The 13,657-nt window shown below is 34.2% G+C and overlaps 2 protein-coding genes across 2 annotated transcripts in view; both read right to left on the bottom strand.

Moving 5' to 3' along the window:
- Positions 1-4,349: 4,349 nt before the first annotated feature.
- On the bottom strand, positions 4,350-6,920 carry LOC111452241 (cationic peroxidase 1-like). Its single transcript, XM_023092847.1, has 4 exons — positions 6,693-6,920; positions 5,680-5,871; positions 5,438-5,603; positions 4,350-4,891 (listed from the first exon to the last, which is right to left on the bottom strand). Exons 1-4 carry the CDS (start codon positions 6,900-6,902, stop codon positions 4,503-4,505), a joined length of 957 nt encoding a protein of 318 aa, XP_022948615.1. The 5' UTR covers positions 6,903-6,920; the 3' UTR covers positions 4,350-4,502.
- Positions 6,921-8,908: 1,988 nt separating this feature from the next.
- LOC111452240 (protein TIC110, chloroplastic) overlaps positions 8,909-13,657 on the bottom strand; it is a 9,934-nt gene continuing 5,185 nt past the window's right edge. Inside the window, exons 9-15 of the mRNA XM_023092846.1 lie at positions 13,118-13,245; positions 12,935-13,035; positions 11,271-11,487; positions 10,921-11,075; positions 10,594-10,719; positions 9,523-10,503; positions 8,909-9,415 (exon numbers count right to left, since the gene is read on the bottom strand). Coding sequence (XP_022948614.1) covers positions 9,173-9,415; positions 9,523-10,503; positions 10,594-10,719; positions 10,921-11,075; positions 11,271-11,487; positions 12,935-13,035; positions 13,118-13,245 — 1,951 coding nt within the window. The 3' untranslated portion in view covers positions 8,909-9,172. The remainder of the gene's footprint in view (positions 9,416-9,522; positions 10,504-10,593; positions 10,720-10,920; positions 11,076-11,270; positions 11,488-12,934; positions 13,036-13,117; positions 13,246-13,657) is intronic.

Below are 13,657 nucleotides of genomic sequence, written 5' to 3'. Positions count from 1 at the left end.
TTTTTTTTTTTTTTTTTTTTTTTTTTTTTTTTTTTTTTTTTTAACTGAACTTTTTTTTTATTTGCAAATTTATTATTTTATTATTAAAAAGATAATAAACATTTTTTTTTCTTTTAACTTAAATAATTTAGAGTTTTATGTAAAGTAAAATCATATTATTTTGTAAATTATTTATAGCGAAAGAAAAAATAAATAATATTAGAAATGGAAATAAATAAAAGGTTAAATTAATAAAAATATCTTTAAACTTTAAATTTTTTTAATAATACTGTTAAATTAAAAAAAATAAAATAAAATATTATTAATTTATTTTTAAAATATATTTGAAGTTTCAATTTTTCATTAATATCTTTAAATTTTAAAAATAATAATAATAAAGAATACTCTCATGGAACCTTTTTAAATTTTTTTAAGAGAATTAATGTTAGCTTTAAAAAATTTTGTGGATATTTTCGAGACGTGTACTAATAATAATGGTATTTTTAAATTTAAAAAAAAAATTAAAGATATTTTTGAAATTTTTTAATAATAAAACTTTTAAAAGTGAAAATTATTTTTTTTTAAAAAAAGTATTAATAGATTTTAGTAAGATTTTTTTTTTAATTTTAAGGGTATTTTGGATAATTTTATTAATTTAACCTAAATAAAATTATTTTTTAGTTTTAGTATATTATTTTTTAAAAATGATTAATCACATAAAAATAAAGAATATATATATATATTTCTACTTTTTTTAAACAAATTTTATTTGTCATTAAAATTTTAATTTTAAATCTAATAATTTACCATTTTAATTTAATACTTAATTATATTTTAAAATTATTAAACGTAAAAACTTTTGAATTCAATAACATATTAAATACAAGATCGAAAGGTTTAGGACCAAACTTTTGACTTAATCAGTTTTAATAACATAAAGTTTTGGACCCATCATTGAACCGTTCTTCAACGAAAATTCTAGATCGGGATGGCTGATAGGTACTTGAAGAAAATAGGGTTAAGTTATCTTCGATCAACATAAAAAATCAACTGAAATTTTGGCTACGTGAAAATATGGTATCGAGACGTATATTTTTAGCTCTAAAATTTGTTCTTTTTTACGATTATTGAGTATCATTCGTTTAAATTAATAAAAATATCATTAAATTTTATATTTTGTCTAAAAAATATATTAAAATTTTTAAAAGTTTTAATAATACTCTCTCGACTATAAAAAAAATTAAAAATTAAAAATGATGAACCAAGTAACTGTCATCTCATAATGTTTTTGGATTTTGTAATTAAATCATAGTTTATCTGATAATTATGGGTGATAAAGACTGATATCCAAATGACTTAGAATGGGTCAAGGGCAAACTAAACGACGATGATAATCTATAATGACTCATCATTTTATAAGGCTCTCGTTACTGTTGACACGATCTATATTGCTTTGAAGTCTTTTGAACGGAAACAAAAATATTATCGTAAAGAATTAATTTTAAATTAGATAATATCAGGTCATACAAAAATATGTGGGTGACGTTGTGAAAGGTATGATTTTGATGGGTTTGTAGCAATGTAAAAGTATGAACTAGTCGTCCACAATATTTGGTTAAACAATGTCACTGTAGCGAGAGAGATGGCACGATGTTACAATTATACCAAGACTAGACCAAGGAGACTTTGTGGGGAGTCGTTGCATAATTGATAGATACTCGTTAATTTTTCGAGCTTAATTATGTCTTTACTCTCTAAATCTTAAAAATAAAAAAATAAAAAAGGGAAAGAGGACGGTGACACAAGAAAACCGATAATTTTGCAGAGTTAAATGTACGAGAGATGTAAAAGTATTTTGTATTTTTATCTAATAATTATTAATATGAGTATTCACGGGTTCGATAGGGACTTTTTTAGACACGATCTGACCCAACACAATTACTCGACTTATAAATTTTTTCAACTAAATACAACGTCAATTTTTATGGTCGTTTATTTGTTTTAAATAAAAGTAAAAAATGTTAGTTAGTAATACGTTCATTCTTTTTTTTTTTTACTTTTAGGGAGAATAAACGGTCAAAAAAATTGTGAAATTAAATAAAATATATGTATACTCGTATAAAAAAATATATTTTAAATTTAAGAATAAATTTAGGTTGGTTCCGTCCAACCCAATCTAGTTTTACGAGATTTCATGGGCTAATTTAATCTATAAAAATTTTATTTATTTGAATTCAATCCAATCTAAATAAATTTATGGTACAACATAAATCGTATGGGTCGGGCTTAGGTTATCGAATTTTTTGAACGCCCGATAAAAATTTTAAAATCTCAATCTTTGTGTGGGTTAATGTGATTATTATGGAGAGAGTAAGTTGTGACCCTCAATGTACGACCGTGATATCCAAAGATCAACACACCATATTCAAAGAAAGAAAAGGTCGAGTCCAGCTTGTGCTCGGTGGCCAAGTCTAGGGCCAATGAACACTTCTGAGTCGAAGTTGAGGCAGATTAATGCCCATTAATTAAGGTGAACTGGGTTATTTTAACTACGAGACTGCATAAAATTTCACCAAAAAAATAAAAGGAAAACGCGTGAAGAATATCAGTCAAGGGAAAAGTTGATCCTTCGAGGGAACCAACAGATAGGCAAGGTCAAATCCATGCGCAACTTTCTTCTCTTCTAATCTCGTATGCATTTCTTTCAAGAGATTCCCACGAACCTTTGGTCAAGTGTTCGAGTAGTGAAATCGATCGAAAAACTATATTTACGAGAGGCTATTAATGTCTAAGCACGATCGAGTTAAATTTAAGTTAAGCAACGTCTAATTTAAAATAAACGTCATTAGATTTTAATAAATGATTAGCGTATCGAGATTTAGGTCAAGATGTCATAACTTTAGCATATTTCATTAGAGAGAGATGGTTCATCCTACTTAATTATATAATTAAAAGCGATAACGATTGCTATCTAAACACAAGTTGAAATAACGGAGAACTGTTGTTCGATGGCAAAACTGCATTAAACGAGGGGCTCGTGTCTCCATCAACTTGTTGAGAGCGATAGTTTCGACATTTTCAAACGAGAGTGATATCGAAATATAGGCAAAGTTGTAATGACCATGAGTGTCGATCGTGTCCCACTAACGTTGTTCTTTTTTACGCTTCTCCTTTCTCGTTCAAAAAGTTCATGAAATTTTATAATTTTAATATTAACAATCACGGGAAAAATTTTAATTTTTTAATAAAATAATAATCAAGGATTATTCTAGAATCACTTTAAAATTTTGAAATATTTATATTAATAAATTTTTGGAAAAATTTAAAAAATTAATACAATATGATTTAAATATTTCTACATTTTAAAAAAAAATAAATAATGACTTTAAAAACTAATATTTATTTTGACAGAAAATAAGTTTTAAGTGTATTTATTACACGATGGCTCCATGTTACCATTACATCAATGACTAGACTAAGAAGACTTTGTGAGAGTCGTCGCTTATTTTATATATACTCGTTAATTTTTCGACCTTAATTAAATCTCTAAAATAAATAAATTATTGATAATTTTGTATATTTGTAAAAATTTATTGTTCTTTTATCTAATAATTAGCGTATTTATCCTTCAATTTTAATTTAAGTTTATGAAATTTAAATAAAATAAAGAGTCTTTTATGTTCGGGTTTCGTTCCAAAAAATTATGTTGTTTGGGGATTTGTCAAAACTAACTAGTAAAAGGCCCAAAATAGGAAACGATCTTAAAAACCAATCACGTTCTAGTAAAAAATCTGAATATCGTCTTCGTTAGAGATGTCCACAGGGTTGTACGAGGACAGGGAAGCGTTCTTTGTCTCTATTCCCGCCTCCTATTTCATCTTTCATTCCTTAAAATTTTTCATTTATTTTTGCTGGAAATTGACTGAGGACTTCTCGGGTCAATTTTTTCTATCTTTTATAAATATATATATTTTAAATCATATCAAAGAATTTTTTTTTTAAATGAAAATTTTTCATTTTCGAGAAATATAAAACATTATTTACTTACAAAGTATATATATATACATACACAGCAGAGTTGGGTGAGGATTGAGACGAGGAACATAATTTCCGTCCCTGACCCTGTTTAGCTAACGAGAAGAAATTTCTCTCCATTCCGTCCTCATTCTTCATTTAAATGGAGATTTTTCACACTGGAGTGGGTCTCTGTAGCGTCCCGACCTCACAGGTTAAATGGACATTTTTAGATACTGTTTTCTTAAAATATCTATAATGAAATGTCGGGAATTCCAAATCTTGATTATGATAAGATTTAGAGATATATTCATTTTATTAATAATAATAATCCAAAACAAACATGCAAAAGAAAGAAAAAAAACAGAACAAAGATTACTCGATAACCAAATTATTGGAGTAACAAACAAACCTAAAAAGTAGTTTTTTCCGTTGGTCGCCACTCATTAAAAGCAGCATATATAGGTAATTCAGTTAAAGCCTTTGTGTGTTACTGTTGTTGATTCAATTCAGGCATTGATCTTCCGGCAGTCGGAACGAATCTCGCCGTCGGTTCCAGTGAGCGGGCTGAGATTAGACATCTTAACCATGGCGGCGGCGAAGTCGGAGAAGAAAGCAGAGGGGTTAGAGGAGTAAGAGGTGACATGAGAATCGGCGGAGCCATTGTTGAAGAGGGCTTGATCGGAATGAAGAAGACCTTTGTTTTGTATCAAATTCTTGAAATAAGCCGTGTCGAAGGAGGAAGGCGTGCGGACGTCTAAAGACGAAAGCTTGTCGTCGTCGCCGGAGAAAGGGCAGTTTGATCTTAAAGAAGCTGCGAACTCCGAATCAATAGTCGTTTCGTTATGAGCCCTTACTCGGAACATCGAGCACCTTGCTTGCCCTATTGTATGCGATCCTAATCCAATCATTCATCAACAAACAAACCAACCATTTTAGCCAACTCATAAACACTTAGTACCCTAATACTACAGCTAAAAAATGCTCCGATACCCAATTGTTGTAATGGAAGCAGAAACAAGATCGATTGTACTCACACATCCACAAATAGAAATTAAACAAAGTAACACAAATATTTACGTAGTTCGGAGAGAAATTTCCCTACTCCCCCGACTGGTACCCAGTTACTATAATCAAAGTGTTTACAAGTGTATCTCTCAGACTTTCAGACTACAAAATCTTTCAAAAAGTTCCTCCAAGGCAAATACAAAATGACAATGACTCTATACCTCAAAATAATGTTAAACGACCCTTTACTTTATATAGGCATAGCAATACTAATTCTCGTACATGAACCAAATAAATGAGAATATGAACGAAAAGGGTTATGAACTAACGAGAGTTATGAACCAAATAAATAAAAATATGAATCAAATGGGTTGTAAACGGAGAGTTATAACAATACATTTTCATAACAACTTACAACAGTAGCTCAATATAGTACCTGAAAGAGCGACTAATTCTTTGGTATCGAAGCCTTTGTTGGAGAAGGCGGAGACGAGATCAGGGAGGTCGAGGAAGGGAGAAGGAAGGTCATTGTTTGCGCGGTCGAAGCTGGCGGTGGTGGCGTCTCTCCTCCCGAGCGCCACCACCCACGACGGCCCACCGAGCTGAAAATTAAGCACAAAAGCTCAAAACCCACATACCCAAATGGTGTTCAGCTCAAGAAATGAAAGGAAATCTTACAGCAACCACTGAGTCCCTGGCTGCAATGGACAGAATATCAGCACATGAAACCACTGAAGGGCAGCTCTCCTCCACCAGCGTTTTTATCCCGTCGATCACTTCAAACCCTCTCAATGAATCTTTATTTGGGATTGCTGTCTTTTCTCCGGTGAAGTTCGACGTGTCGTCTAGCAGCACCGACGCATCACATCCCTGCATGTACGTACACTATTCGTTATATCATTTCATCACTCGTGAAAACGACGAGTTAGAGCCATTATGTTTATGGTTGTAACTCTCAAACGTAGATCTGAGCTCATGTGGGCATGCATGCATGTATTTAAAGATTTGGATATGTAGCGGTTTAAGCCCATCGCTTATATTGTTCTACGCGTCTATTAAGGAGAGGTTTCCTCTCCAACCACCAATGTGGGATCTTACAATCCACTCCCTTAGGGGCCACCGTACTCGTTGGCACACCGCCCAATGTATGGCTCTGATACCATTTGTAACAGCTTAAGCCCACAGCCACCAGATATTGTCATCTTTTGACTTGTCTTTTTTGGGTTTCTCTTCAAAAGTTTTGAAACACGTCTATTAGAGAGAGGTTTCCACACTCTTATAAGGAATGCTTTGTTCACCTCTCCAATATGGGATCTCACAATCCACCCCCCTTGGGGGCCCAACGTCCTCACTAGTACACCATCCAGTGTCTAGCTCTGATACCATTTGTAACAGCTTAAGCCCACCGTTGGCAAATATTGTCCTCTTTGGGCTTGCCCTTTTGAACTTCTCTTCAAAGTTTTGAAACACGTCTATCAGTGAGAGGTTTCCACGCCCTTATAAGGAATGTTTTGTTCCACTCTCCAACCGACATGGGATCTCACACGATAATACTAAGTATTTTTTGTTATCCACTACTAAATTTTTGTCGGTTAGAAAATTCAATAACGAACAAATAGGAGGAACGAAAAAAAAAAAAAAACCATAGTAAACTAAAAAACTAAAAAGGGGTGAATTTAAAAGAGACGTGCATTAACAAAGCAGTCGTGAAAATGAAGACGAAGCAACGAAGCCCCCATTCGATACTCTTTGGCCACTGCTTTCACGACTTCACGTCGGACGGTGGAGAGTAGCTTAGGACATGAGCTCTCATAAAAGTTTGCAGATAAACTGCCAAAGTTGAAAGGTATCAACGAAACAAACACAAAAAGACACCACAAATGTCTCCCCATCGAGTCCATTGTCCCAACAAACTAAGAGAAACTCTGAAAATTTTGTGAGGAATGTTGCTATCTAAAACCAAGAACATATATATATATATATATATAGAGAGAGAGAGAGAGAGAGAGAGAGAGAGAGCCCAAGAAGGAGGTAGCTGCTTGCAACTGGGTGCTTACCTTTTTAGAGGGTCAGATTCAAAGGTTGAAAATTTGAGGGAAAAAAAAAATAAAAAACCAGAAAAGTATGGATTTCATAAGCGTAAACCCACTATAGATGTGGGTGGGTGTACCGAATCAATTTTTTTTTTTTTTTTTTAATTTTGTTTTTACAGTTAAATTTTGAAAAATCCATTGAAGAGTGATTTGAATATTGAACACTTGGAGAAGAGGATGTTGATGTTTGGCACATTATTGAATTGGATCAACTTTTTAAGTAAGATAGATTAATGGGTGTGTGTCGATCTCCACCGAGTTAGAAGACTCTTCGTCTCCGTGAAAATTTTCATTTATCTTTAAAAGAATTGAAATGGGATTTTCAGCGAAAAATTTGGAGTGGAGTTCTATGTGAGTTTTTTTTTTTCTTTTTTTTTTTCTCTCTATTATTTAACATATTTTTAAAAAATATTATTGGTTTGGTATAAAATATAAAACATGTTAATAAATTTAATAATATTTTAGAGGTAAAAAATATAATTTAATGTCCATCATTTTATGTTTCAAAATTATATTATATCTATTTATTTATAAAAAGTGAGGTGGGACGGGGTGGGATTTGAGTAGGAATAGGGACAGGAAATACAATCTTCATCCTAACCCGTTTGACTAACGAAAAGAAATCTCTCTCTATTCCCTTCCCATTAGGGGTGGGCCCGTGCGACCTTTAGTTCCACAGATTAAATGAAAATCGGAGGAGATGTGAACAAAATGTATTGGGAATCTTATAGCTAGTCAAATAACTGATGCTAATTTTAATGGAATAATATAGCATTGGTAAATGGTAAGAGTTATAAATAAGATATTGAAATTAATGTTTTTGGCAATCCCCCAAACTTAAGAATGTTCCAATTGGGTTTGAATTATGAAGTTTGGAAGAAGTGTGAACAGTTTTCAAATGCAATGATGGAGGGCGAACGGGGAGGGTCTCAAAGATTCATACAACTCATAGTTTGATGTTAAAGAGTGGTAAGGTGGTCTAAATGGAAGGCCGTCTGTAATGGCCTCAACAACTTTCTAATCATCACTCCTCTGCTATCATTATGTCAACACAATTCCCTCTCTAATTTTCAATATCAATCATCTAAACTGCCCCTCTCCCCTCCCATACAATAATCAACACCAGACTACTAAATTTCAAGAGGATAATGAGAGCGACTTAAGAGCCACGGCGGAGTTTCGAGGAACTTTCAAATAAAAAATTCTAATTTCGGGGTCCTCGGTGTTCTCCTTTACAGTCGAGCAGCTTCGCAGCTTGGGCTTTATTCACGAGACTTACATGGCTGAAAGACAAGACTACGTTATACTGACCCAAACAAACAAGTATTTTACCGAAAGGCTAGCTAAAGAAAAGCGCCTTAAAATGACGTAGCCTTAAAGTTAAGGGCAAGGTTCAAATGAATAATACTGAGACTAGATTGAAAGTTGAGGCATGGTTTCCGAAAACCCATCAAAACAAAATTTTAATTTTTAAATAAATAAATAAAAGAAGAAGAAATACAAAGTAATTTCATCTCGATTAAATGAAGTTTAATCTATACAAAGTGTTGAAAACTATGCTATAATATTAAAATTTTAAGTTTTTTAGAAGTTATATCGAAAATCACAAAATATTTACAATATTATTAAATACCAGAAAAATGAAAATTACCTTTAAGAAAATCTTTTAAATGACTTTTTTTTATAAGAAAATTATTGAAAATGAAGAAAAAAAATCTTCTAGAATCCGATCTGCAAATTCTCGATAGAACATCCCTACACGAACCCCATGAAAATAAAAAAATTAAAAAAAAATTAAAAAAAAATCATGGGAATGAGAACTAATATAGGAGACATTTCCCATCTCCTCTGGTGGACTTTCCCTGGAAATGAGAGTAAAATGGGCGGAGGCAGTACAGTTATTAACCAAATATGTGGCTACAAACATCACACCAAATTATATATCTCAATCTATCAAATAATGTTGCCTCTCGTCGTCCAAACTAGGAAACTTATGAAAACAAAAATTAGCCCCACCAAGGCCAAACTTCACTTCCTATCCCCAGGGTGTGCCTGTTTTATTACCAATTGCAACAAAATCAGAACACAAAGTTTTCCTCCTCCGCACCAAGAGGTTGCAATCTATCTCCCATCTCTCGGATAGCATCTGCGGTAGAGTCATCTATGCCCAGCAAATATTGCAAACGGGACACCTTTTCGGGTGACGCTTCACTGTTCGCGTATACAGAGAACAGATCAGCGAGTTCTTCAGGCACATCCCAGGATAAAGGTTTCGATGGAACGGCTTTGTCACATGCGAGAAGATCATTGAGAGAGGATATCTGGAAAATAAAAACGCCATAGGACACTTAGAATCACTGATATCTGGCATCGGGTCAATTCTAGTTACCCTACAATGGAGAAATCACTAAAATGAAACATATCTTACCACCCCCTGACGGTTTCTCTGCCTCAACAGTGCCACAGCCTGAATTAATGAGTTCGATAGCCTGCTTTCTGCCAGCTCGTGTACTACACCCTTTGCCTTCTCAGCATTAATGTTGAGGTCCGATGGGATTTTCTCATAGACCTCTTCTTCATCGAACTCGCCAGTGCCAGACGAGAAGATGTCATCGACAGTCTTTTTGAAGAGGGTCTCTCGCAATCGCTCTGATATCATGCTATCTAAATCAACATTTGCTTCCTTGAGTTCTCTAACCTGCTTAATGTTGAGTCGCCCTTGACCGACAGCGGTTTCAATGGCAGCAGCCATTTTCGTGGTTGTTATGTTCTTAATGATCTTATTCGCATATTCAGAAGGCAAGCCAACTTGCTTCTGCAACTCATTAAGCTGTTCTACCCTAGCCTTTGTAAGTTGACCATCGGCCAAAATTACTTCAGCTTGTTGCTGGAAGGCCTGCTCAGCTATGCTCCTATGTACTTCAACAGTCTCCTTAGTGGTTAAACCCAAAATGTTGCCAAGCTGATTTAACAAGACATATTCAGAATCGTCCTTCTTTGTCGTAATCTGAGCACCGAACGGAATTCTGACGACTTCACCGGTCAAACAAAAATGCAAATATGTCTTGTAAAGGTCAGTTCGTTCTCTTTCAGGCAGGTCATCCTTCAAAGTTATCTCTGTCTGACCAGATTTCCCCAATTTCGCAGAAAGGTCTTTGTTTGGTCTTATTTTCCTCAAACTCTGAAGTGATTCCCATTCCTCATCCTCATCATCAAGCTGTTCCTGTTCCTGTTCCTCTTTGATAGGATCTTCCGGCGGGGCATCGGAAGATTCCCCTTTTATATCAGCCACCAATTCTGTTACAACTAACGTATTGAAAGCAATCATCTTCTTAAGTTCTTTTGCAGATTCAGTACGATTTCCAATCGCACGAGCTCGCTTCACGTAGTTCATGAAAATCTTCCGAACCTTCATGGGTGGTAAAAAGGGAATTAAGGTGAGTGCAACAAAATTTTATCCCAAGCAATTGAAATAACACACTACAAGATGATTACTCACTGCTTTGCTTGCAATCGACATGGCAGCCTCCCTTGTCAAGCGCAAGCCATGAGCTGCCTTCCTCACAGATTTCTTTATATCTGCGTCATAACCATCAACACCTGCAGCAATGGCCTCCTTTACAACCTGAGAAGAATTAGGAATATTAGTCTTGACACGATAGAGCTGGAAGTTCAAGCGGATAGTGTGTCAAATTATAGAACAAAAACAAGTCCGACGCCTTAATAGAAAACCCATAACCAGGAATTTAATAAGTGAAAATGAACTCTTAGACACCAAGGTACTAGGCATAATAGACAACAAAAGGAGATGGTAAAATATCATTACCTTTTCAAACAAGGAACCACAAATATCTGTATGTGCCGCTTCGACAGTTTGTTGAGGTATGCAAAGCATAACTCTTAGCTTCAGTAATGCAGATACATCCTCATCACTCAGCTCTCCATCAGCCACACATTGCTGAAGCTTTTGACGATAAATCTCTGCATAACATAACAGGTGATTCAGAAATAATCGTGAAAATGGTAGGTTGACTTGTATATTGGCACATACAACGATGGATAAAGATGTAGTAACTGGCTGCATGAATATTTGAAAGCTCAAAACTGAAATTGATTGCTAACAGCACAGAACTAACATAGGAAGCCAGATCCGGTGCAATCATCTAAACAGCATACCTTCATGAATCTCACTGGCCTTCAGTGGATTAAAGTGAAGCTCCTCGCAGAGATTTTGGAGAAAGGCTGCTTTACTATCTGCCATCTCCAAATCGCCACTACTTACAGACTGTGCAAGACGTTTGCGATAAACCTTTGAGGTAACGTCAAGTGTAATGTTTTCAGCTTCTCGCTTGCCTAGACCAAATATATTTCTCAACTGATTCAAGGCAGCAAGCTGAGGAAAAAAAGAAGAAGAAGAAGAATGTTTACTATCATTTTATTGGAGAGAAAAGAGATTAGTAACAATCAACTACCAAAAGAGAGATGGACAAGCATTGCATCAGACTCAAAGGTGGCTTCTCGAGAAAATGTTTGTAACAATCACTAGCCAAATGAATACAGTTAATCATAATTTTAAGTTCGGGAGCGTTGCAGATGTTAACTTCACATAAAATCTTGCTTCAACCGTTCAACGTTCGCCAGCTTTTATTCAGTGAAATTATTTCTTGAGACAATCAATAATTTTTTGTTTTAAGAGGATGCCTAATCCACAAATTCTTTAATAGAATTTTCGTTAACTCATATCAAGGGAAAAAATGAAACAATAAGATAATCGACAGCCTAACACAAACCTAAAATATAATAACATACACCGGTTCTGGTATACAAAGAGTGAAGAATTACCATGAAGAAAGTGTAATCTCAAACGATGCGATGATAATAGCTTATAAACCCTTTAAAAAAAAACATGTGTTTTGATGACAGCTTATAAACCAACAAGGCTGCCAATTTCATAACAGTAAAAAAGCATAGCAGTCTTCAAAGACTGACTAATGGAAATTCAACAATGTGCGATAACAATTTAACATAAATTAAAAAATTAAAAAACAGGTACAAAATCTAACATCTTAGGCTCTGAAGTAAAAACAATTACAGTTAGAGAATGCTTAAGCCTCAAAGAAGAACTAGAAATCATTGGGTAACTAAAGCAGTCGAAACAATGGTACTGAGTCCAACTGTGCATAGGACTATATTATCATTACTGTTTTTATTTTTATTAATAATAGGCCAAGCTAGTTGTTTTGGAGCAACGCAGACCTCTCAAAAGACCAGGAGATTTTCCTTCAAGCTCAATCAATGAAAAGTCCATATTTCAGTTGCTAGTCTTTCAGGTTCCCCAAACCACTATAGCCAGCAACCATGGCCACAAATAACTTATTAGTCCTTGGAAATGTGAAATTCTATATCCAGGCTCAAACTTTTCATGGTTAAAATCCCTTCTTTCAAAACATGAAGTAGCTTTACACTCCTTATTTGAGAGGGATAACTCGCTACAAAATTCACCTCTCGCCACACACTTCCTGGGTATCTACTCTTTCCTCGGGCCACCTTCCATCTATCACAAGTGCATTTAAGAGTGCAAATGGTTAATCCTTTAGGACAAGCGGAAGTGGAGAGGGCTCCTAGAATTGGCGTTTATTGCATCTCAGAAAGATACAATATTAAAGAATTTTTCAACTGGCACCTTTATTTATTCTGGCTAGTTGATTAGCATTTTTTCAACTCCCTAGCTTGGGTTTAAATGTAAATGCCAATCACTCCTCCCCTATTTTAGCATGTTCATTTCTTCAATAAAATAAAAGTTAAGCCAACAGCATGTGTTTGGTAATCATAAAATTGACCTTATCTTCTTCCATGCGGCCATCAGATAAAGAATCTGTAACATATGCTCGATACAGAAGCTTCAAATCATCAATCTTCCGGTCACCATCATACTCTCCACCTAACCCAAATGATGCATAAAAGCAATTCAAATGTGATTCATCCACAAAATTAGAAATGAAAATATGGAACTTAAAACCTACCCATAAGAGAAACTGGACCAACTCCAGGAGCAAAGCGATTGGCATCTGGATGGGTCTTTAATGAAATAAGCAAACTGTTGAACTCCAGTAGCTTATCAAGCTCTTCCACAACTTCTATGACTCCCCTGCTGGAAACCGAAAGTTATTATCAGTTACACAGAAGACAAATGAACGAAGTAAAGAACCAAAAAATACGTACATAAATTCATAGAGCTATAAATATCAAAATGAAATACTACTTTCATCTACAAGGACCAGAAAACATTTTTTTGGAAATTAGAGATTGTTGGTGGTGGTTGAGTACAGTTGCTTGAACTACCTTGGTCTGAAAGAAATATTCCAACCTTTAAAGACAATTTTTCAAATCCTGAAGAAAATATTGATAGAATCGACTTTGGAGTTTTAAGAGAGTCTATCCAATCCAAAGATTTTGTTACTTGTCAGGTTTTGACACTCAAATCAATTGGAGAGTTTTTTTCTCTCTCTCTTTTTTTTTTTTTTTTTTTTTTTTTTTTTTTTTTTTTTTTTTTTTTTTTTTTT

The sequence above is a fragment of the Cucurbita moschata genome, unplaced genomic scaffold (assembly GCF_002738365.1).
Source record: "Cucurbita moschata cultivar Rifu unplaced genomic scaffold, Cmos_1.0 Cmo_Scf00014, whole genome shotgun sequence".
NCBI lineage: Eukaryota > Viridiplantae > Streptophyta > Magnoliopsida > Cucurbitales > Cucurbitaceae > Cucurbita > Cucurbita moschata.
The sequence above is the reverse complement of the archived record's forward strand: the minus strand, read 5'-3'. Positions and strand labels throughout refer to the sequence as shown.